A 24,873-nucleotide genomic window follows, 5' to 3' on the forward strand; every position below is an offset into this window, starting at 1 on the left:
GTTTGTGGGTGAATGTGTATATATATATATATATATATATATATATATATATATATATATACGTACACACAGGAATGTGTGCAATATTTTACATATATTATCTCGATCTCCTGTGAATTAAACATTTAACTCTTGTGTACACCTGTTTTCCATTCCATGGTTTTTGCAGTTTTATTACCAGCATTGGGAGCAACTGATTTTCTGGATACTTCTATAAAGTAGAATACAGCATTCCTGCTATTCATTCTCTCTCTCTCTCTCTCTCTCTCTCTCTCTTTTTGACCAAGATGAAAGTGCCTATTCAGTACATGATATTGCTTTTTCAATATGCTAACAAAGATGATCAGGGTAGATTTTAGCTCACACATTGAGTTTCCTTTAGACACTGTCAGAGTTGATAGCTTTCACTCCCTGTGGCAAGGCTCTTAAAAGGGTAGAATTTCCATAATGGAGCCTAGGGCTCCTGCAAAATTCTAGTTCTGCCATAAGTTTTAACTTTTGGAGAAACATAATTTCCCTTACAGTAAAGCCTGTAGATCACAACTGTGTATGGGTCTGTACAGTGCCACTTAACAGAGGCAAACATTACCAATAATTTTGTTGTTAATCTCTTCAGCAATATATGCAGTACTCCCATAATAAACCTTTCTGGAGCACTTGGTAATCTGCGGTAAAAAGTGCTGTCTTTGTATTCTGCCAAAGCTGTTATTCAAGTACTACCTTTTTTACCTCACCCTTTTCACCTCTGCATACCTCTTCTCTTTTCTTTCTAAATCTTAAAAGTGAAAACTCTGTAAGTAAGTAGAAAATGTCTCTATTATATTGTCTTTGCACAGTTTTACAGACCAGCACATGGTTACATTTATGCACTTTGAGTAGTCCCATTGAAGTTAATGGGACTTCTTACAGTGCATACACTTAAGTACATGTGTAAATCTTTGTACAGTGGGCCTAACCTGTCACTTAGCAGTTGTTTACTGAGGCCAGCAGTGAGATATTTTCTGCTTTTGTTTATCTGATCCTATCATTCTAAAATACTTTTAAAAAAAGGAAAATCATACTTTCGAGTCTCCCTTCCTCTGTTTTGCACAGTATTAAATATATTGATATATTAAGGGAACAGAAGGAATGTTCAAGGTCATAAGTGCTGATGTTTTAGTGACATGTTTAGTGACATGAACACGGACTATAAATCCTCAAATTTATTTAAAAATTGTGAAAACAGCTGTTTTTAAACTTTTGAAAGTTACAAAAGAAATTATTACATCTGTTCTTTCTTTCTCACATACTGCATAATTTTTTTACCCCTGTACTAATTGAATTTGATTTTATTCCTTTGTTGGTTAATGAGTGAAGTAAATGTACGGTTTAAATAAAGCTGTTACGCACAGTACTTATTCCTCTCAATTATGTTTTCAAACCTCAATATCTTTTTTGCAGGGACTCCTGAGGATTATCCACAGTACTTCTGTATGAATCTCACAACAGCTGTACTCAGTCTCCTAAAGCCAATAAACAGGGATTTGCACCAGAAATTTGATTTGGTTATTAAGGTAATTTCAACTGAATTCTCATTTCCATACACTTGAGAAACTGCTTAACAATAAAATCTCTGGAGAAAATTGTGGATATGTTCTACTTTTTTTTTTTCTTTTTTGGTAGAGAGGCAGTTAATAAACAAATCACTTCTAGTAAAACGGGTAAGGTGCACTTTTGAAAAGGAACTATTTAGGGTTCATGATCCTTTATAAATATTTACTATTAATTTTTGTTATAGTATAAGTTAAAAATAATGTAACTTGTATGTTTGTTTTTTATCAATATAATAGAAACAAAATTATGCATTTTATATTTCACATTTTCCCACTTCATTTAAACTTTGTAAGTATATCTAATATGTATACTTAGGAATATGAATCATAAAGATAATATTCATAATACTGAATACAGAGTCAGAAAAAAACAATGTACACATATCATATGAGAATTCAACATTTAGAGATGAAGGAAAACAGAGAAGCTGAGATCCAGATCCATGACTTTGGTTATAAGGTGGGATTTTCAAAGGAACTCAGTGTTGGCCTAACTGTGTTCCCAGTGAAGTAAATGCGAGCAGAGTTAGGTCAACATTGAGTTCTTTTGAACATCCCACTCATAACATATGGGTTCAGCCCCTCTCTGTTTTTCTGTCCTTAATTTCAAAATGAGTTAGGATAACACTCTATAACTCAAATTAATTAGTTGATATGGAACTAAATGCATAACTCTGAAAACAAGATGGGGGTAGCTACTGCAGTATCTTTGAATAGTATTGTTATCTACAGTACTGAATTCCATTTTAGAAAACATGGGAAGATGGGTCTCAGAGTTATTCTTTCACCATTTGAAACTTAGAAATAAGGGAATAGGTAGTATTGAGATTTATATATTCTAATATCTGCATGAAACCTCATAGATTAGTTTTACTTTGGGTGTACCCTAAAAGATTTATGTTTTGCTTAAGGTTATAGTGATAGGGTGCAACAAAAATCATTTGCTTAAGAGATGTGGTTTTGTAAGAAAGAAAAATTGTATTCTGTACATTTGGGATAATCCCTTAGGAGGTTGCATAATGATGCAGAAAGTTGTAGAGGTTTTGCTGCATTTATTAGTAGGTATAGAAGCAAATAATGGGTTATGGAATATAACAAATTGCAGATGTTTACTTTAATTTGTATGCTGAATCAGAGAGAATATTGTAGTGTCTGAGCCCAAGTTTAATACTGTAGCATTCTGGAAAAGGGTTGGCTGCCTCCTGCGCACCCCCTCATGGCCAGAGGTCACTCTCTAGTATACTGCTAACAATTTCTCAGGGCCCCTTAACTCTCAGGCCATAGGTAATAAATGGGACCCTGGGGGGAAATGTTTTGAGTCCTTAGATATTGGCCCTCCATGCCATAACTCCAGTTAAGTCACACTCTCCCTTTAAGTAGAGAGCCTGCAGCACTTTTCCCCAGAGCTAGGTCCCAATTCAAAGCCTCTCTGGTTTTACCTGTCTGAAGCTCAGCCTTCTGGCTTCCAGGCCCCAAACCCTTCTCCGAGTTAAGATCTCTAGTAGGAACTTGGCCCAGTACTCTTAGGATTTACCTGGCTGACACTCAGCCTTGCTCAGCCTTCTGGTTCTGGCTTCCAGGCACAAATCTTTCTCTCAGCCAGGGTCTCTAGCAGAAGCATCCTGCTCACTACAGTGTCTCCCTTTCACAGCTCCCTTGACCTTCGAGTCTTTCCTGCAGGAGCTTCCCTAAGTTTCCCTGGTCCCTTGCTAGTCTCCTCCTGTTCTTTATAGGGCAATCACCCTGGTCTCTCCCAGGTGTGGATCATTCTGTAATCTTAGCCCTGGTCTACACTACAGGGTTAGGTCGAATTTAGCTGCATTAGGTCGATTTTATAATGAATCACAAGCAACCCCGTTCCGTTGACGTAAAGGACTCTTAAAATCGACTTCTGTGCTCCTCCCTGGCGAGGGGAGTAGCGCTCAAATTGACCTTGCTGGGATGCAAATCGATGTTGTTGGCCTCCGGGAGCTATCCCAGAGTGCTCCAATGTGACCGCTCTGGACAGCACTTTGAACTCCGATGCACTAGCCAGGTACACAGGAAAAGCCCCAGGAACCTTTTAATTTAATTTCTTATTTGGTCAGTGTGGCAAGCTCAGCAGCACAGGTGACCATGCAGTCCCCCCAGAATCGCAAACAAGCTCTAGCATGGAGCGAATGGGAGAAACTGGATCTGATTGCTGCGGGGGAGAAGAATCCTCCTTCCCCAAGTCCTAGTCCCTCTTTGGTTTTTTTGGTATTTTTTGGGGGGTTTTGCCTTCCGTTGAACTAATAATGTGTTTTTTGGTTTTGTCTGTTTGTTTTGAACCTTTGGTGCCAAAGATGTATGTTGGAAAGTATGTTACCACATGCTGTAAATATGCACCATGTTCAGCTCCATTGGCATTATTATATATTTCTACGGCAGGAAAGCAACAATGTTCAGGGAAACCTAAAAATATGGATGCTTATGGAAATCTTATCCAGACCTTTTGATATTTCCCTCCTATGCATCCTGTCCTTCCTTCTGTCTCCTGTCAACACAGTTAGATATTTCTCACCTGTCCCCATTTCCTGTCCTTGTCCTCTCTGCTTTTGACTGGGCTGACCCAAGAGTGCCACCACACAGCACCCCGCCTTTACCATATTCTCTGAGCACATGTTTCCGGGTCTGGTCCTATTCTGAAAATCTCTTGCTTCATGACCCCAAACACAGTCGTAGTGGAAAGAGGAAGGAGGCCAGCTATGAAAAGCCCAACTTCCTTCTTTTGCTGAAGGACAGTCTCTGGATTCACTGATGCTTAGAAATGTGTAGGGCTCCCATTAAGCTATTTGCTTGTCCAGCAATGTTGGGATTTCCTACGAGATTTTTTCCACTCTGCTTATCCAGAGAACCTTGTTCAGTTTTGGGAGAACACTTTATCCAGTTCTCTGGGATCCAAAAAACCTCAGTTTGACTCCAGATTTAATCACTTGGGTTCTTTATTTGGCACACAGCAAACCTATGCTGAGTTGATTAGACTCAAGTGTAGGAGGTGGGTATAGGGCATACCACATCTGAAGTTGCAAAGAAACCCTCTCCTTTCATATGAATTTACACATCTCATTGCATTTACTATACATTGTATCACACTTCTTGGGGGTTGGCTTGGTCACTTTGCAGGAACCAATCCCTGTACAGCATGTTCTGTCCATGAGAGGGTTCATGCTTGACCTCCTCCTTACATTCCTAACTTTTCTTGTCCATTGTTAGTAAATGGTTCCATGGGAGTTCTCCCTCTTATCTTAGCTGGCTCAGACATTCTGTCTTTTTGAGCCTTATGATCTGTTTACCTCCCTAATTCTGTTCTCCAAGAAATGAGGCCTCCCTTATGTGTTAATTACTTGTGTCAGGCCAGGCCTCAGCTATGAGCAGTGCTCACACCACCATTTCTCAAAGAGAAACAGATCAGTGTTCTGTTCCCTTTGCCTAAGAGCTGAGTGCAATCCAGTACCTCCATTGATTATGGCTGCTTGCTAGTTGTAGTACTTCTTCCCAGAGGATACCAGCACATTCAGTATTCTCCATCACTATCTTCTACAAGTTCTTGCTTGGCCTTTCTTGCTTTTTCTTTCCTTCCTTGGGTACCCAATTCAAAGTTTGCTTAGTATGTCTCCCATCTTCTGTACAATATACTTGTTGCAACCACCTGAGCCTTCTTTCTTTGATGATATTTTCTAACATGTCCTGCTTTGTTAGATTCCTTAGTTTTGTATTTATTTTGTTTTTCCATGAATTGTATCGCATCTCCCTCAGCCATCTATATTGGGCAGCCTCCAATCTCTGTCTTTGCTCCATACGCTAGTGTGCTTAGTACAACTGTATGGTATAATCTGATCTTTAGTTTAGTATGGAGATCTCTGTTTGACCAAATGCTGTTCAAACAGGGGCAATTTTTCACTCAGTCAACTGCGAATGGGGAGGAATGGTTGTAGATACCTCTAAGTGTGTCTCTCCTCTCCTTCCCCAGGAGGGGAAAAGTGTGGTAAGTGCTGTGTATCAGAAGAGACTAAGGAGATATTCTCTCCTAGCACTGTCTCTACTCTACATGCACACAAAACGAAGTATGCTGTTTGATAGATAAGCCTGAGGTTAAAAGGAGAGGACAGGGATTGAGGTGCAGCTGACAGTCAACAGTGAACACAGTCTGAATGCTGGCTGACAGATAAAGAAGAGTGATTGTGGAGGGTTTGGGTTTGAATGAAAGGAGAAAACGTTATGCATGTAAAAAAAGGTGGGAGAAGCTCCGTATAGTGGAAAAAAGGGAAGGAAAGAAGCGAGAAAGGAAGAATTGGAAAGACGTGTCTTAAAGAAAGAAGGGAGAGTGAAAAGTTTGAGGAGAGAAAAGAAAGGAAGAGGAAAGGAATAAAACCCAGGGAAAACTTCAGCAAAAATATAATTGTATATAAAATGTGTTGGCAATTGTTACAAGTATATTCATTAATAAATATGTAATTATATGTGTTTGCATTATATACGTAGTCTAACACTGGTTACATTATACTGTTATCACATTCTGAGGTGCAGTCCAGACTAGAGAGGGCTTATGTCACGACCTGCTCCGCAACCTTGGATGCCGCACAATGCTTTGCTGCTGTAGCTCCCAACATGGGCCCCTCACAAACAGCATGGAGGTCACAACCTGAGTATCTGAGTATAGTTGCAGCCTGCCAGCAACACTCCAGTCACTCTCTGGCTTCCACTTGCAAGGTGACTTCAACACACTCCCAGTCCTGGATTTTCCCCAAAATGTGTGTTCTGCACTGTCCAGCCATCTCCTGGACAGCTCAGGTATTATAGGTCCATTGCCTGTAAGGTTTGCTACTTCAATTGGAGTTACCAAACAATTCAATTTAAACACAGCACTGGATTAGTTTGTATTAAAGAATAAAACAAGTTTATTTGAATACGAAGAGAGTGATTCGAAGTCAGTATGAGTATAAGGCATTGAAGTCAGAAATGGTTACTAGAGAAATAAAGATAAAACTCTTTCTAGTAACTAAGACTTAACAAGCTAGGTTCAAGGTAAAATTCTTACTCTATGTTGCCAGCACAGGGCTGACCAAATTCTCAGATCAGAACCCATCCCAAAGTCTGGTTCCTTTGTCTTCTTGAGTGAGAGAGATAGACAGAGATCCACTTGCCCCTCACTTTAGTCCTGTTGTCCTTTGAAGTGGATTCTTCTGAGAATTACCCTTCAAAGGAAAGTTTATTCAAAGAAAGTGATGCAGAGTCTGAGGTGAAGGTGCCCCCGTACTCTTTCTTCTCTCCGTGTATGCTGAAATGCAGATTTGCTTTGTCTCCCTCTTGCTGTCGCAAGGACTCTGTGTACTACTTATATGTAAATTGTGGTAAACACACATTCCTTTCTTTAAGATAGATAATTTTTGGCGGGGAGAGAGAGCTCAGTGGTTTGAGCATTGGCCTGCTCAAGCCAGGGTTGTGAGTTCAATCCTTGAGGGGGCCATTTAGGGATCTGGGGCAAAAATTGGGGATTGGTCCTGCTTTGAGTAGGAGGTTGGACTAGATGACCTCCTGATGTCCCTTCCCATGCTGATATTCTCTGATTCTATGAACACTTGCCACAATTTGGCACAGACTAGGCCTCCTCAGACCACAAAGAGAGTTTGAATATCTGAAAACGGCAGCTAGCCAAAAACATATTGCTGAGACCCCAAGATGTCATGTAACTAACAGGAACAGATCTCTTAAAACTATCTTTGGACATTTATGAAACACAACAAAGTCATGATTCAGGATCCCAAGCCCTCACTTGGATAGAGACAGGCCCAATTTCTTGGAGAGGTTGATGATGAATATACCAGATGCCCAGCATTCTTTCCTGGTTGTTCTGAGGAACAAAGTATTTGCAGTGTTGTAGCTGTGTTGGTCCCAGGACATTACAGAGACAAGCTGAGTGAGGTAATGTCTTGTATTGGACCAATCTCTGTTGGTCCAATACAGGATATTACCTCACCCAGTTTGTCTCTGAGAACAAGGGATTACAGTGCTACAAGGGTGGGAAACACAATTGCAAATCCACTGCTTGTTGGTATTTTGAATGATCCAGCACCTGTTTTTACTTTCTTCCCATATTGGAAAGTGCAGTAATCTAAATGCAATTGAAGCTATTACAGTTTTAGAATGAAATAAAATTTCCATTTATAATCCATGTAATCCATTTCGATACTAGGTTGTCTTCAGTTTTTTTAATCTATCAGAGCATAGTTGTCATTTGGATGTATAAAACACAAGTGGATTAATGGCTAAACAAAAATGCATGTGCAGTTATGGTTCAAACCTGCCACAGTAAAACCCTGACTTTGTTTTGTTTTGTTTTGATTTTGTTGTACAAATCCAGTGACACTAGCGCAGCCAAACATGTACATACACGACATCAATTAAAAAAAATCAGTAACACAAATCTAGTGATACATGTTTTGTACCTTAATAACAAGCTGTATTATGAAAGGAAATTTTTACAGGTATTGTTAGATTCAAATTGATGTGTTTTTTGTTCAGTCAAGGAGATAATAAGCAAACATAATATTCTGACTGCTTGAATAATAGTAGTTTAATACAGTACTACTCAGGGATCCAGTGAGTTGGTACAATGTGGGAGTTTTGCTCCATATCTAGTTTAAGTATTTCTCATTTAATATTACTAGGTTTATGTTTTTCATTGTGCTTGAGTTGATGTTGAATTTAATCTCCTTTTATTTGGAAGGGGAAAATGTGTAATTCAGAAAAACATTTGTGTTTAAGCTTCAAATTTACCAGTTCAAAAGTCGCAATAGGTGTAACACCTAGAATATGTCTCTGCCTCTGATATCAGATCAGTATGTTGCCCAAAAGACCATATAAAAGTGAAACAGGGAAAACAAGTTTTACTAAAACATAAATATTATACCATATGAGGACTAATTTGACAACAGTCAGGATTGTACAGTATCTGAGAAAAGACATACTTAGAAACATGTAACCATAGGAATGTTCTAACTTTCAAGAATTTGTTTCCCCCCCAATGTTCTATTTGTTCCCTTTTTAGATATTGTTTTTGAAATGCCCAAAGTGTACCTGACACTTTTTGTATGTGAAGTCAATCCATGCTTTGAAAACAGTCATTTAATATTTGTGCATTAATACATGCAAGATTAATACATGCAAGACAGAAGGGCCGTATTTGTCACAAATGCAAACTCTGATTGACTATAGAGTTGGAAACTCTTCTGACAGATTCAATGAACACGAGCTTGGTTAGTAGATTTTATAGGACAATAAAGGAAGGACAAGCAAATCTAATCGAAGAAAGATGGAAAAGCGATGCAAAAATAATATCTGCAAAACAGTGGTCCCAAGCCATGCAGAATGTATAAAACTATTCCATGTAATTGGAACAAGCACTGTTTTTATTCTTTTTTTTGGGAGTGATGTTTTTTGTTTCACACAAAAGTTGTATTTCCTTCAAATTACATAATAAGCCACCAGAACAACTGGGACAAATGTAAAAGGGAATTGCATTGGAGTTGCATGTATTCTAAATGTCTTGTAATACAGAAGTACTAGAAAAGATGTGTAGTATTTTGTCTGGTATATACCATATTTACATAAATTGCTTGTTCAAAGTTTGTGTTTTCTTTCAATAGATTGATTGAGATTAATTTGACTTAAATTCATAGATTACTGTGTGTGTCTATTAGTAATAATAAAAAGACCATGCTTAAAAAACTGACAATAGTGACAGCTTCTACTATATTAGATTACACAAAAAATTTATAAAGCTATCTAACCATGTAGCTAATTACTTTTTATCTTAAAAAGAGCATGGGAACTTCTAAAGAAAAATGAGCTTTGATGTTAGATTATATAGCTATGTGTATGAACATATATTAATAATATAATTATTATAAAACTATAATCAAGCAATTTTTTCTTTATAATATTAGTGCATGTACCTCTTAATATTTTAATTGATCTTTATAATGCTAGGAGAAATTCAGATCATGGAAGAAAAATTTTTGCACTGAAATACAAATTGAGCAGCAAAAGTGTAAGGGTGCATCTAAAACTGAAGTCCTGATCTTGGCAATTGCTGGGCATCTACTAAGTGCCCCCAAATTCCCATTGATATCAATCAGAGTTACAAGGGCTCATCATCTCTTGGGAGGAAACCATTGCCATTCTTTTCATAAAATGATTTTGTCACTTGTTCCTGCAATTGCTCAGCTCATCTACACAGCACCACTGTTTCTGACACAAGCAAGTTAGTGCATACACACTCAGCCTGCCTTACAGTCATGGCTATTTAAGTACATTTTGAGTTTTCCAAAAGCACCAATTTTCTAAGTTAACAGCTGCTGGGGCAAGAAGTCATTGGATAGTTTCCAGAATGGCTACTTCAATCACAAAAGCATTGTGATGGTTGAAAGGCATTCTAGCCATGCTGATATAAACCTCAGAAGAGACCACATCATAAAATGGCAGTGGCAGAGCCAACTCTGTAGTAGCATTCGATTTCATAAGAATTTAGATGGGAACACTGTCCAAACTACATTGGATAGAATTCAGCAGATCAAATTTCAAAGTTGCAAGTAAATTACTTTGGCATCCTGCCCCACAACAAGTAGTGTGTCAAGCAACTTAAGAGTTAGCCCAATATTCAAGTCCACCCAGATGAGAGCTCCAATTCCAATGGACAGAAAATGGTAATATGATATGGAACTTAGCTACAGTTGTAGAGTCCAGCACACTGGAATATGTTTAATGTGGGCAAACCTGTGGAGAGGAGACATTATTAAAGTCATTTTAGGATGTGTCATTGCCCACAAGACCATTCCTCAAGTAATGGAATGTTTTAAATTAATTTGTTCATTCCTTGCCCATCGCAAGAAACATTATGTTAGCCAGAAAGGCAGTATACCATTGTGATGCAGGCATGCTGGATCAGAGAGGCATATTCCTGGGCATGTTCCTTTATTTTTACATCAGCAGGCTTTGCAAAGTGCACGATTTTCACAAACTCTAGCTTGCAGGGAAAATGACAGTGTCATTCTTCCACTGCTTTCAGTAGAAATTATTTGGATTCTCTGTTCCTTTTGTGATTCTTATTGAAATACCTATCCATTATTCCCTTGGCTACTGAAATTTTACCCAGATTACATCAAAAGATTCAAGCACTGATACTTGCTGATATGGTTGTTGAATCAAAATATCGTTAAATGTGCCTTTGGAAAGCAGAAGGTGAGGTGGACATAGCTTCTAAAGTGCAGTGACTCATCCCCAATATTATTTTGGTAGGCTGTGCTTTTCATAATATTAGTTGAACCAAGAGGAAGGGGTTTTTTGCCTGGTGAGAATTGAATTAGAGCAGAAAGAACTCTTGCGGATGTGGAGTACAGCATTTCTGAGAGTATCAGGAAGGAGAAAATGATAAGAGATGCCCACTGCCCACTGTTCATTACTGTAGCAACCAGGGGGAGGAAAGCATTAATAGACATTCAGTGCCAATAGCAGTTACAGTCAACAGCAAATTACAAAGAGTATTAAGAGATTTTTCAACACCTGTTTCCTGATTATGTAGAAAGTTTGCTTACTTCATCATGTTTTGATATGGAACAGCTGGGCAATGACAGTATAATTATCAAATATTTTAATGTAGTTCTCTCACACTTATTAAAACCTTTCATCTACATTAGTTTCCTCTACTATATCACTGATGAAGAGACAAATTTAATTGCAAAACTTCTAAAACATTAAGTAGTCACAAAGCTGAAACCAGTAGGATTCAGCATAGGAAATATTATACGTGTGTATATTGGGGATCTGTAATATCTAAAAAGTAACTGTAAAATATATTAAATATTATGGTTTACCAGAGAGGGGTAGAAAAAAGATACAAAGGATGGTAGTTTGAATGAGGGCATTTTGGCTGATGTGAGGACATACACTTAGGTTACTGCTTGGAGTGATGGTGGTGAACTAACAAAGAGAGAGGGGGGCCCGGAAAAGAGCATACAAAAAATGCCTTGCTGTTTGTCTTGCTAGTTGTGTCAAAGCTGAAAATATTGTTCCTATAGTTTCATCATATAACTAATATAGTGGTCACCGCTAAAAAGTTGTTCTGTACCCACAGTTGCCACACACATGTATCTGAGATTCCAAAGAATCCTTTTCTGAATATAGGGAAAAACTGCTTAGATAGGATCACAGAATGTTCAGTTTTTCTTTATACTCAGAACATTAATAGCATTGGTATCCTAGTTACTGCTGCTTGGTAACTGTGCTTTAAGACTGACTTATTATTTCTATACCATACAGCACAGCACAACAGAGAGGCCAGATTCTCATTTTATGTAAATCAATTTTCTTCCATTTACAGGATTATCAGCTTTGCCTCTCTGCACTGATTTTAAATTATGTGCATCATTCAGAATATGCTATAGTGATTGCACAGTCCGTATTTTTCTTCACTCAAAGTAAAGAGAAGAGAAAGAGATTTTATTATTTTTAATAATAATTGTGGACAGTCACAAGGTATATTTTTCACTGCACTACAACATCATAAACCTTACTAATACAGAAGTCCCTTATCCATACCAGAGTAAAGAAGATTTTTGTTTGTTTCGGGGGGTTTTAAACCTGTCAAGACATATTATGTGCCAAGATCATTTCACTACAACATCATGAGCTTCAGTGATGGAAACATCAAAAATCTTGTCTATCTTGAAGTTACCCTCTGTTTCTTTTCCCTAAGCCAATTTTAATCCATTTCAGCAGTTCTCCCCCTATACTGTATTTTGTGGCTTTGTAAATTAATATACAATCTAATGCTTTCCCTAAATCTAGAGAACTTGTCCCCAGTTTCATCTTTATCTCCTGATTCAGTAATGCACTTGAAAATTCAAGCAATTTTGTCAGACCCGACCTTCTTTCTATGAATCTATGCTGACTGTGTTGTTTTATTTTATTTCTTTCTAATTATAGAAGTTGAATTGTTGTATATTGTTTCTGATCTCTTCCTCTCAGCTGAAGTCAAGCTTATGTGTCTGAAGTATCCTGGCCCTTTCCTTGTTCTTTTATTAAAAAGGAGACCTCCATTAGCCAGCCCATTCTCTAGAACGACACCATTTTTAGAAAGATATCAAATATAGTTGCCAGGGGCTTTTCCTTATTTCCAGTTCCGTATGTCATAACTAATGACAGAAAGCATAGAGGACATTTTTGGACTCAGCAAAAGGAGCTGACAGCAGTATTGGGACTTGTTGCAGCTCCTGAAGTTGTTGCATTTACGATTTTCACTAGGGTACATATGAAAAAAATAGTAGACCAACTAGCCCAGTTTAGATGACCTATCTAAATTACATGATACACAACAATAGTTGTCAACTACAGAATATCTTCCCATTAGAAAACTGAATAAAGCAGTAGGCATTATAAAACTGATGCTGATAATGCTTCAAGTTTTAGCATATTTCCTTTCTGGCAAGAAATGAAATCAATTTACCATACTAAAGCCACTTGCGACTTTATTTTAAAAGGGTGGCTGCAATATCAAACTTTACTTTTCAGAAAAGCAAAGGTCTTGGGAAGCAACAGAAAGCCCTTAGCTGCAAGTTTTCTTTAAATTTCTATTCCAATGTTTGAGTGATCTATCTTTGGCCGTGCTCAAGGTCATTTTGTGTTCAGTTTACATGTTAATTTGAATGTTTGAAATTTACTGGAAGGGTTGTTTACATAAATCTGTTTTTGAAATTTCATGTGTGAGTATTTGCAAACTACAAATTTTAAATGTGTATGTTGAGGTAATTGTACCACAACCATCCATCAGAAAAGAAAAAAATATATATAATGTGATATATGTGATCGTTCCCAGATAAGCAACACAGTTTGAATTTTGAATACTCATGATCAATCCATAGATTAAAAAAGTTCAAAAAGATTTGTTCTGTCAATTCAAGGAATATTCCATGAGCTGAAAAAAGATCAAATTCAAATAAATAGTTTATTGTAAATTCTTTGCTCAGTTCTGTTTCCCAGGGGAAACAGAAGCAATGATGTGGTGTTTGCATTTCTACAAAATGCCCTATCCTTAACTTAGTCTTAAAAGTAGGTATAGTGGCATTCTAAAACGCATTTAGAAGCACAAAGAAAACATTGCCTAAAAATCTGAATTGGCTGTTGGGAGATTTAAAATATTCAAGGTTACTGCCCTAAGAAACAAAAAGGGGTTTGATTTATGCAAAAAATGAGAAATCCTTATGATGATTAGAATGTTTTTTGTTCTGAAGAAGAAGAGATGGTAGTGGCCACACTCGTTCCAGCAAATCTTTTTGTCGGATAGTCCAATAAAGAAGTTATTTTTGAGAGGCTAAGTCGCCAACATGAGACCTGAGCATATCCATCAAAACAGACATTCCAAGACCACACATTTGATTGCATTAGAGTTAGATTATTATGATATTTGAATAACTCTTTAATCTTATATTTCATATTTTTATATTCTTAAATTAGTAGGGCTAATTACATGATAACTAATAACCTGCTTTGGATATTTGTTCTTATAAAGGACTATATGTAAGATATAGATATTCACTGTTTTCCTCATTGTGTTTATTGCTCACAGAGCTCTGTATTAATAATAAGACAAATCTTGAGGTCATTGCTGATTTTTACTTATAGATTCCATGGATTCTTTAGTTACTTATAGGTCCTTGCTGAGTTCTGATTTATTTATAGATTTCTAGGCTTTAAGATCAGAAGGAACTGTAATGATTTTCTTGTCAGACCTCCTACATAACACAGGCCATAGAATTTCACCCAACTTTTTACAGTCTTCTTTCCCAATCTTCACTTAAGCACATTTCCACTGAGGATAGTGGAAGTTGTTTTTTTTCTTAGTAAACACTGCGTAAAAATTCATCAAGGATCTCATGAGTTTTCACAATGACAATTTATCTTCCTGTTAAATAATTTGAAACTCTGTGCAATATACGTTGCCCCTAATGGTTGACTCTAAGCTTGTTTAGTTCTCTGGCAGTTATCGCAATGGAATGGTAATAGGTTCTGGATTTAATCTTTCTTCTCTCCTATTCCATTTGGGATTAGACAAAGACATAGTTACTGCATCAATGATCACTAAGGAGGCCCAGGTAGGTTTTTATATTCTGCTTTTCATTCCACCCACTCCTTTACCACAGCCTGATCCCAATGGACAGAAGAAAGCCAATATACTAAAGAACATTCAAATGTGTTGCAATACTGTTAGATGTTATTTCCAGATTCTCTTTTCCAGTATGTTTGACCAATTCCTTTTGTCACAGATTGCATGTGATAATTTTATTTAAACTGAAAATCAATATACAAACTTTAAAATAAAGAAAGTAAAAAAGTGTGTGAAGTAATGCGTCAGTGCCCCTTTAGCCAAGCGTGGCACAGCCCCTGGGCTCACTTAGCCTAGTGGGGCTGTCAGGATACTCCTGGTGCCCAGAGCTCTGAAAAACACTTTCTTCACTTCCAAGTTTGTCAGGTTTCAGAGTAGCAGCCATGTTAGTCTGTATTCGCAAAAAGAAAAGGAGTACTTGTGGCACCTTAGAGACTAACCAATTTATTTGAGCATAAGCTTTCATGAGCTACAGCTCACTTCATCGGATGCATACTGTGGAAAACACAGAAGATGTTTGTTTTTATAAACACAAATCATGAAAAAATGGGTGTTTATCACTACAAAAGGTTTTCTCTCCCCCCACCCCACTCTGCTGCTGGTAATAGCTTATGTAAAGTGATCACTCTCCTTACAATGTGTATGATAATCAAGGTGGGCCATTTCCAGCACGAATCCAGGTTTCTCCCCCCCCCTCAACCCCACCCCCAAACAAACCCACTCTCCTGTTGGTAACAGCTTATGTAAAGTGATCACTCTCCTTACAATGTGTATAATAATCAAGATGGGCCATTTCCAGCACAAATCCAGGGTTTAACAAGAATGTCTGAGGAAGGCGGGGGAGGGGGGGGTTAGGAAAACAAGGGGAAATAGGTTACCTTGCATAATGACTTAGCCACTCCCAGTCTCTATTCAAGCCTAAGTTAATTGTACCCAGTTTGCAAATGAATTCCAATTCAGCAGTCTCTCGCTGGAGTCTGGATTTGAAGTTTTTCTGTTGTAATATCGCAACTTTCATGTCTGTAATCTTGTGACCAGAGAGACTGAAGTGTTCTCCGACTGGTTTATGAATGTTATAATTCTTCACATCTGATTTGGGTCCATTTATTCTTTTACGTAGAGACTGTCCAGTTTGACCAATGTACATGACAGAGGGGCATGCTGGCACATGATGGCATGTCAGGGGCTTTCTTCGCTCCCAAGTTGGTAGGGGAACCCAGACCTGTCCAGTCCAATGGGTTCCAGCTCAGGGCCCTAGAGCTAAATAAGCAGGATCAGGATTCTTTGACTCTGACAATGGCCTGAGCTTCTTCCAGGGGAAGGTAGGATTTCTGCAGGCTCTCCAGTCTATCAATCAGGTATCCAATCTAATCAATCAGGTATCCAAAGAGAAGAGGTATCCAAAGAGAAGAGCAAGCAAGCAGAAACACTTTGGATCCAGAAACAAAGGAGTCAAGAGTTTTGTTGGTGTTTTTTTTAAAAGGAGGCATGAAGATAATTAACTTGTTTTCAGCTTTCCTTTTACTAGCAGAAATGAATGTCTGAAACAAATGCATGTTTTATGTAACTGCATCTTTTTAAATGAAAGAATGAAACCTGAGAAGCTACATGGATACCTCCAAAGAAATTGAGTACGGCATTGAAGACTAAATATATAAACAGTATAAACTAATGCTGGTCAAACTGTTACAGATAAATAATTGATTCTGTGAATGTATCCCTTTTCTCATATTGAAATAAAAACTACAAACTAACCATAATTTTCCGAATTTTTTTTATTTGTAATTCTTTCTCAAATCATTTTATTCAAACAAATTACAGCCTTTGGATCTATCTCCAGAGCATTTTGATTATTCATTATTCTTTGTGTAATTGGATATCTAAGTCATATAGTATTTCTCTTTCTTGCTTAGATAACTGAATTTTTTTTAAACCTGAGAATAACTTAGTAATAGTGAATAATAAATAATTATTTTCATAAATGAATATCTTTGTTCACAAGCAAATATATTTCACAAATCTATGTGAACAGAAACAATCCATATGTTCATGGTAAAAAAAGGCCTAAACACAGCTAAAACTGAGTCATGAATCAGAATTGTTTTAAAACATAAATCTGGAAACTTCTTATAATCTTACTATATTACATCTTTATCTCTGATTCAATTTCCTGAGGCAAATGTTTGAGATAAAGGCCAGATTCACCCAGGAAACAAGTGTACAAAACCTGTTTTTTGGTCTGCTAGCATAGATTTAGAGCTGAATGAATTCATAATGATTAATTTATTTTCTTTTTTTCTTCTTATGGAATAACCAGTAGCATATCATGATTTCTTTGGATGTATTTTTATTAAAATTATTCAAGACTTTTTCCAAGCGTTTTAAAGACTTGAATTGGTCACAAACAGTGCTCTATGAGGAGTCAGTATTTAGTTTCCATGAGCACTCAAGCATATCACGTAAAAAGTCTATTTCTGCAAACATTACTTCCTCTTTAACTTAAGCACTCAGATATACACAGAGTGCCTACAAAAAGAGGTGCTAAGTGAACTGAAATAAATTGATTAAAAAAACTATTTGAAGAAATTACTTCTTAAAAGATGTTATATTTTGCTAATTACTGAAATAATATTATATATTCAGAACGTTTCAAAATATTGGTTTGTCTAAACATGCAGGTATATATTTGTGTCTGAATGTATATGCAAATACTTGTAATTTATTGGCAGTTCTAATCCTGTATGTAAATTGAATGTCCAATTTATAATGATAGAATATAGTAATAATACTTTGAGAGTGCTATTAATTTAAATATTATAAATATGAGAAAATAATTCCACTAAGTATATTACAAATAATACATATTAATATGTCCGTGAGCTTCTGTAGCTAGTGTTTTACTTATATGTTCACTTTTAATTCCATTTGATTATTTGCATTAAAAAGTAACTATCATCAAACAAGGCTCCTCAGACTCCTTTATTGACTTTTCATGAGTAAAACCTTAAAGAAGGAAAACAACAAGTACTCATGCTGTTCCTGGAATATAACCAGAAGCCAAAAGTCTAAATTAAGTTCCCTTTGCGTCTCTTTTCCTTAGTCCCCTCCTGGTTACATTCAGTTTGCATTTTTATTTGAAGATTTCTCATTAAATACAGGACTTCTCTTCAGATTCTCAACACTCTTTCTGCTTAAGCAGCATATGTTAATGTAAGGGAGTTTTGCAGTGCTTGTAAGGAAGTAATCACTGGTGTATTTATGATTAAACTCCTACTTCCATGAGACTTCTCATGGATATTAGGGGAGAAATTGGGAGGAGGGGAAAATACTCCTCATCCTCAAGCGAGATATAAGTGTTGGTGTCTCATCTCATTTCTGAGCTTACTCTGAGTCCTAACACAAAATGTCACATGTTTTGCATGCATACAATACACAGTTGTCTATATTTGGTAAAATCCTGAAAGGCAGGAAAGTGGAGATTAAAATATTTCCCTCACTTTAATCATGCTAAACCAAATTCAGTGAGGTTATATGGTATGTAAGACAGGGAAAAATGTATTTTATTCTTTTCTACCGTAAGAACTGTAAAAGGTATCCTATACCATGTAGGGAAATTTCAGTCAAGTTCCCTTCCCCCTTTCAGCTAAATCTCTTGAAAGGTAGAGAGGGTTTATATTATAATTCCTCATTTATTACGAGTATTAGGTCAATTCCTAGTAATGCATAAATATATAGTGTAGGGATCAGTAGAAAATAGGTTTTTTTCTCCCTTTCCATTTTAAATATTTTTTTTATTTTACTATTCCAAAGGATTCTAAATTATACAAAAATCTGTGTCAATCAAAACTAGTACTGTGTAAAACTACTCTGCAGTGAGTTTTAACCTCTGGGCCACATATATAAGATATTGGATCTGAAAAGCAATAACGTGTGCAAATTTGACAGGTTTCAGAGTAACAGCCGCGTTAGTCTGTATTTGCAAAAAGAAAAGGAGTACTTGTGGCAACTTAGAGACTAACCAATTTATTTGAGCATAAGCTTCCGTGAGCTACAGCTCACTTCATCGGATGCATACTGTGGAAAATACAGAAGATTTTTTATACACACAGACCATGAAAAAATGGGTGTTTATCACTACCCATTTTTTCATGGTCGAGAGAAAATACAAGGCGTTTCTAGCTGTAGCTTAGTGCGTTCCTGATTTTCTTTTAAAAGGGGGGGTTTCTGTCAAGTATTCGGAGCCTTTTGCCATAAACATCTAAACAATAGGAGCTTTGCTTCCTAACGTCTTCCACTGTCCCAAATGAAGATTTTACCTGAGTAGGAACTATGGGTTTTTGGCTAGTGTCTTTTTGTTAAGTTTGTTGCTCCTCAATTAAAGCAAAATATAACTGATTTGTCAAATTTGAAATCTGTAATATAGTAAGAATATTAACTATATAGAAATCACATGGGATATTTTCCAATACTGTATATTATACAATTCCAGTTAATACGATATGGAATGTACATATAGGATGAAATTCTGGCCCTGTTGAAATCAGTGGCATAATTCCCACTGACTTCAATAGAGCCAGGATTTTTCCTATTATGTTTAACTGCTGCTCTATCAAATGGTATTCAGTACACTTACTTGAAAGATTCTAGACTCATATAATCATAATAATTACGGTCCCAGTCCTACAATTTACAATACATGGGCTGACTGCTGTGCCCAAACTGAGTCCTTTTAAAGTCAATGGGGTTCCAAGAAAAAGCATCAGCACTCCTCCTGCATGTTGTAAATTGGGGCCTGATTTACTTCAATTTTTATTATTTTCTCTGTTATATTTTGTTTTAATTAAGATGAATATGATGCTGCCTGACACTGGTCTCTAAGAGGCTAATAGAGCCCTAGGGAGGCTGTATGGGAGGCAGCCAATCAGAGAAGGGCTGTGAGAGCAGCCAACCAGGGCTGGGCAGGCCCATATAAGAAGGGCTGCAGAGCAGCTTCACTCCCTGGAGCTTGAGGAGGGAGAAGGACTGGCTGCTTCGCAGGCTGAAGGCAGCAAGCACCCTGGAAAAAGCAGTACTGCAAGCGGAGACCCAGGAAGTGAAAGGCAGCTCTTAATGGGCTGCAGGGATCTGCCCTGAGGCAACAGCAAAGAGGGTGCTGGGGCTGCGTGGAAGTGGCCCAGCGACATCTATAGAGGAGTCAGAGAGGACGCAGCAAGTTGCAGCCATCTACAGAGTCCCTGGGCTGGGACCCAGAATAGGGGGCAGGCCTGGGTTCCTCCCCTCCACCATCACCACTGAGGAAGTGCCCAGACGTTGGGCTGCAGTTGCCACTGAGGGAAGTGGCTGGACTGTGGTACATTCCCCCGGAAGGGGGTGCATAGAGTGTGGCACAGAGGGAGGGCTGTGTCATGAAGAGGACGCTGTGGTCCTTGGAGTGACATGGGTCCCTGGAGCAGAAGTGACGGTGCATGAGACACCACCAGAAGAGGGCGCAGAGTTAATTCCCAAGACAGCCCACAAGAGGTGTCACACCCTGTCACAATGAATTAAAGGTTGTTAACAAAAAATAAGTTATAGTGATTTCCAGTATCCCATAGGCATGGAAGAACAACAATAGACAAAAATTATGGCTCTGATCCTGCAGTTTGGTGAAATCCTGGGTCCAGTGAAGATGTTAGCAAATTTCCAATTGATTTCTGTGAGGCCTGGATGACAGCTGTTTGTGCAAAGTCCTGCATCCAAACAGACCCATATTAATTTCAGGCATAGAGTTCTGCCTGCCTGGATCCAGTTGCAAGATCTGCCTCTATATCTGAGTTAAAAAATAGTCAAACAAAAGTAGATACAATTTTAGGTATTTTTTTAAATGTATGCTGATGTCACTATTTCTGTCTCCTCTCTTAACAGTTGACATATGCAGAGTGGAAGATTTTTCCAAGTAACTTTGTGCTCTGAATGTGTTTCTTATGAATTTTTGAACAAGTGTCATCATTCGTTTTGGACAAAATAACAACCATGATAGTATCTACACTTAATTTTTCTCTTCACTCCAAACACTTTTCTTCACCCTGAATGCGCTACTGTTTGTACCTGATATAGCATTCATGGTCTGCCATACAATTTCCATACCCAGATGTGGCCCTCGGGCAAAAAAGTTTGCCCACCCCAGTCTAGGTGGTAATTATATTGTCCAATGAATATATTTAGATTTAGATTTGTGGCTTCTCTCATCTTCATTGCAAGAGATTTTTCATAACAATGATGTTTACTAATACTGTACATGTCTTGAGTTTCTCTCTAGTTATTAAAATCAGTGGGCAACATGATTAAACCTATAGTATCTGCTTTGCTAGTTAATTCTTTGGTTAGTATATATGTCTTTTCTCAGATGTGATGTTTCAAAATAAGCAGAGAAATACTAAATATTAGTTATCTGTGTGAAAGTATTGTTACCCTTGAAAGTAAAGCAGTAGTAATTATTGACTATTCATAGTTGTACTTAAGCTGAGTCAATTATATACTCTATAAAGAGGTTAATAAATTATATAAAAACAGTCCATAGCCAATCAGATTTATGTCTTTTTAGGCAGAACAAGACAATGGTCATCCACTTCCTGCCTTTGCCAATTTACATATTGAAGTCCTGGATGAGAACAATCAGAAGCCTTACTTCACAGAATCTCTATACGAGGGGTTTATTCTGGAGTCCTCCCCAGTGGGCACAACCATCTCTGACAACCAGAATTCGACTTCTCCACTACAAATCATAGCTTTGGACAATGATGTAGAAGAGGTGTGTTTCTCTTTCTTTTTATTGGACCATCCTTATATGTGTTTAAAGTTTGTATATATGCTTAGAAATGTCCATTTTTAAACACTTAAAATATTGTGACTGGAGCCTTTCAAATAAGGTAAATTATCATTTATATACAGTACACCATATACAGTCAAACAGTTTGTTTTTATTTATTCACTTATTTATAATGTAGTAAGTAATTTAATCAATGAATTTGAATTATCCACAAGTAGTTAATAAAAAAGTTTGGTCGCTATTTGAAATTATTTGCTGAATCATTTCTGCAGATAATCTTGATCAGTAGTTTTTTCATGAGTACTTCATTGTGAGTAGTCAATATTTGAAATTTCAGCTGTGGTGATTGATTTTGATTCTGCCTGCGTAGAGGTTTATACAATGATTTACTGGTTACATGGTATCATTTATGTTTCTTAGCTGTCTGAATGTTTCCAGATTTCCAACGAAAGTACTTTTCTGAGTTCAAAACTGACTTTGGTTACTATCCTGTAATACTTGCTTAAAATTTGTTATCATCATGAACATTCCGATCAGTGAATTTATTTGCATGTAGAATTACATAAAGTGAACACAGAAGTGGGTTTTTATTCAAACAAATGTTCAGGAAATTATTTAATATATTCCCCATCTCTGAAAACCACAGGCGTAATTCAGCACTGAGCTATCCATTCTTGTGTCAGTTTGACTCCACTGACTGGGTAATGCAGTGGTGATTCAGGTCCTATACGTCTCAGAGAGATTAATTCTTCAGGCTAAATTCAGCTCTAATCAAAGGGGTTGCAACTTCCAGTGAAGCAAAAGCTTGCTTACATTCGTCTTCTCTTCTATAAATATAGGTATGAAGTGCTAAATTCAACCCCTGGGCCTTAAATGGGTGTTGCATCTGCTTACACCAGGGTTGAATTTGGTCTGAAGCATTTATGTATTTGAACTATATGGCATTACAGCTAAGGTTATCTGTGTACTTGGGTCAAAATAACTTGGCAGAAGTTAAGGTTTCACAAACCCGTTAGAATATTTTTGGATTTAAAGGTTTAAACTTTTTAAAAATTTTTATTTTAAATCACTGTTAATTTAAATGATTGCTCTTCAAGGATAATCTAATTTTTAAAGCATGTTGTTCTAACTGAACAGAAGCCTACACTATGTAAAACGTTCTATTCTAATGCAACCTTGTCCTGTTTGTGACCATTAACAGTATTTTATTAATTTTATTTTGTATTGTTTTTAAAGGGGGGAAATGTAACAGTACAGAATTTGTTTTTCCAGAGTCAAAACTGAACTTGAACATCAAATGTACCAAGTTTGGAATTAGTTTAGAACTCATGATATTTTCAGGAAGAAAGAAGGCATACAATTGGGAATGAGCAAAGAAAAGACAGGGAGTGAAGCTGAATTAAACAGGCCAAGTCTTTAAGGTGAAGAGAAATTTGACGATTAAGTGAGAGAAGAGGGGGAAGCCAGTGTGGAGAATGAAAATGTGGGGAGACAAGGTCAGTGTGTAGGGAAGTAGATATAGGTTTGGCGATAGCATTTTAGACAGACCAGAGAGGAATAGGAGAGTTGGAGGCTTGAGAACCTGAAGTTCTATCTATTCATTCATCCAAGTTTTGTTTTTTTGTTTTTTTTTATAATGGCACGCATCACTGTACTATCTGACCACTTCCCAAAGAGTAATAATCAAAACTGCTCAAAGTCAGATATTTTTTAAAAATCCACAACTTGGTAATTCATCATGTGCGGTGTTTACGGCAAAACTAATAATTTATTGCTGAGTCCTTGTCTACATTAACATTTCAAACTCTATTAGCACCTTTCCATTAACAGATGAGGTATGTGTACAATTGAAATTTTAGTCATGTTTTAATATGTTAATTAATGCATGTTAACTCACATGACAGTAAATTCTAATGTAGAGACCACACAAATGTTTGTTGCCAGTCATGGCTAACAGGCCGCTTCACCTTGAATGATTCCTTGAAATACATTAACTACTTATGCTAAACAATCTGTTCCACCTTGTATTTAGCTGTGACTCTGAGTACATTTCCTAGACCTGAAGAAGAGTTCTGTGTAAACTTGAAAGCTTGTCTATCTCACCAACAGAGGTTGGTCCAATAAAAGATATTACCTCACCCATTGCATCTCTCATGTTTAACTGTAGACTACTGGGGACTAATGACTTGCAACTAAAATTTGTGCTCTTCCTACAGTAGACATTTCAGTTGTGTTATTTAATGAGTGTTAATGAACTGTTGTTAAAACACAAATAAATTCAAGTTTTGACATATTCATGAGTCTTGTGACAAACTGTTAATGCAGTTTCAAATGTCAGTGCAGATAGAGCTTTATGCTTCTATGATTTTGGTATCCATGGGAGTTGTATGTTTGATGTGCTGAAAATGTATTTTTCTAAGAATCGCAATTGTTAGTTTAATTAACTTAATGGAGTTGATGAATTTTTTATCATAGCATAAATATTCATAATACTAATCATAGCCTCCTAGACTTTAAGATCAGCAGGGCCATCATGATCATCTGGTCTGACCTTCTGCACATCTCAGGCCACAGAATCTCACCCACCCACTCTTGTAATAGACCCCTAATCTCTGGCTGAGTTACTGAAGTCCTCAAAATATGATTTAAAGACTTCAAGTTACAGAGAATTCACCATTTACACTAGTTTAAACTTGGAAATGACCCATGCTCCATAGAAAGGCAAAGATTTCCCCCAAGGTCTCTTAAATGAATCAATTGTATTTAGTTAGCTGTGACTGGAGTCAATTTCACCCGTATTATTCAAAGTGATGAAATATTTCCAAAAAGTATTCCACTCCAGAAATAGTTTTGATGGAAAATTTTTGTCCAGTTCTACATCTCCAAGAGAGCTACATAACTTTACAAGGATTGAAGTCAATGGACATATGCCAATACCCACCAACCAGGCTTTAAGACCTAAAACATCAGGTGGAGAATAAGCAATAGAAACACATTAACGCTTTTGCAGTTAGAAAATTTTGTTTTCATGCAAATTTACAAGGAATAAAAAATGAAGAAAGAAGTAAATAAAATAAATATTCTATAACATTCTACATGCATCCGATGAAGTGGGTATTTACCCACGAAAGCTTATGATCCAATACATCTGTTAGTCTATAAGGTGCCACAGGACTCCTTGCCACTTATTCTATAACAATTGTTTCTATATAGTGTTGAAATATTTTTCTTTTCATCAGGTGGTCTTTAAGATACTGTAAATCAGTGTTTTGCAGAGACGTCCAAAACTGATT

General features: G+C 36.9%; 1 protein-coding gene across 1 annotated transcript in view; it reads left to right on the forward strand.

Annotated features, from left to right (window-relative positions):
* The window catches only part of PCDH15 (protocadherin related 15), a 772,236-nt gene that overhangs the window by 427,124 nt on the left and 320,239 nt on the right, over positions 1-24,873 (forward strand). The window contains exons 10-11 of the mRNA XM_084633606.1: positions 1,441-1,553; positions 21,356-21,562. Of these exons, the coding sequence (XP_084489732.1) occupies positions 1,441-1,553; positions 21,356-21,562 (320 nt within the window). The remainder of the gene's footprint in view (positions 1-1,440; positions 1,554-21,355; positions 21,563-24,873) is intronic.

Source organism: Lepidochelys olivacea (genome assembly GCF_965140295.1).
Source record: "Lepidochelys olivacea isolate rLepOli2 genome assembly, chromosome: 7".
Lineage (NCBI taxonomy): Eukaryota > Metazoa > Chordata > Testudines > Cheloniidae > Lepidochelys > Lepidochelys olivacea.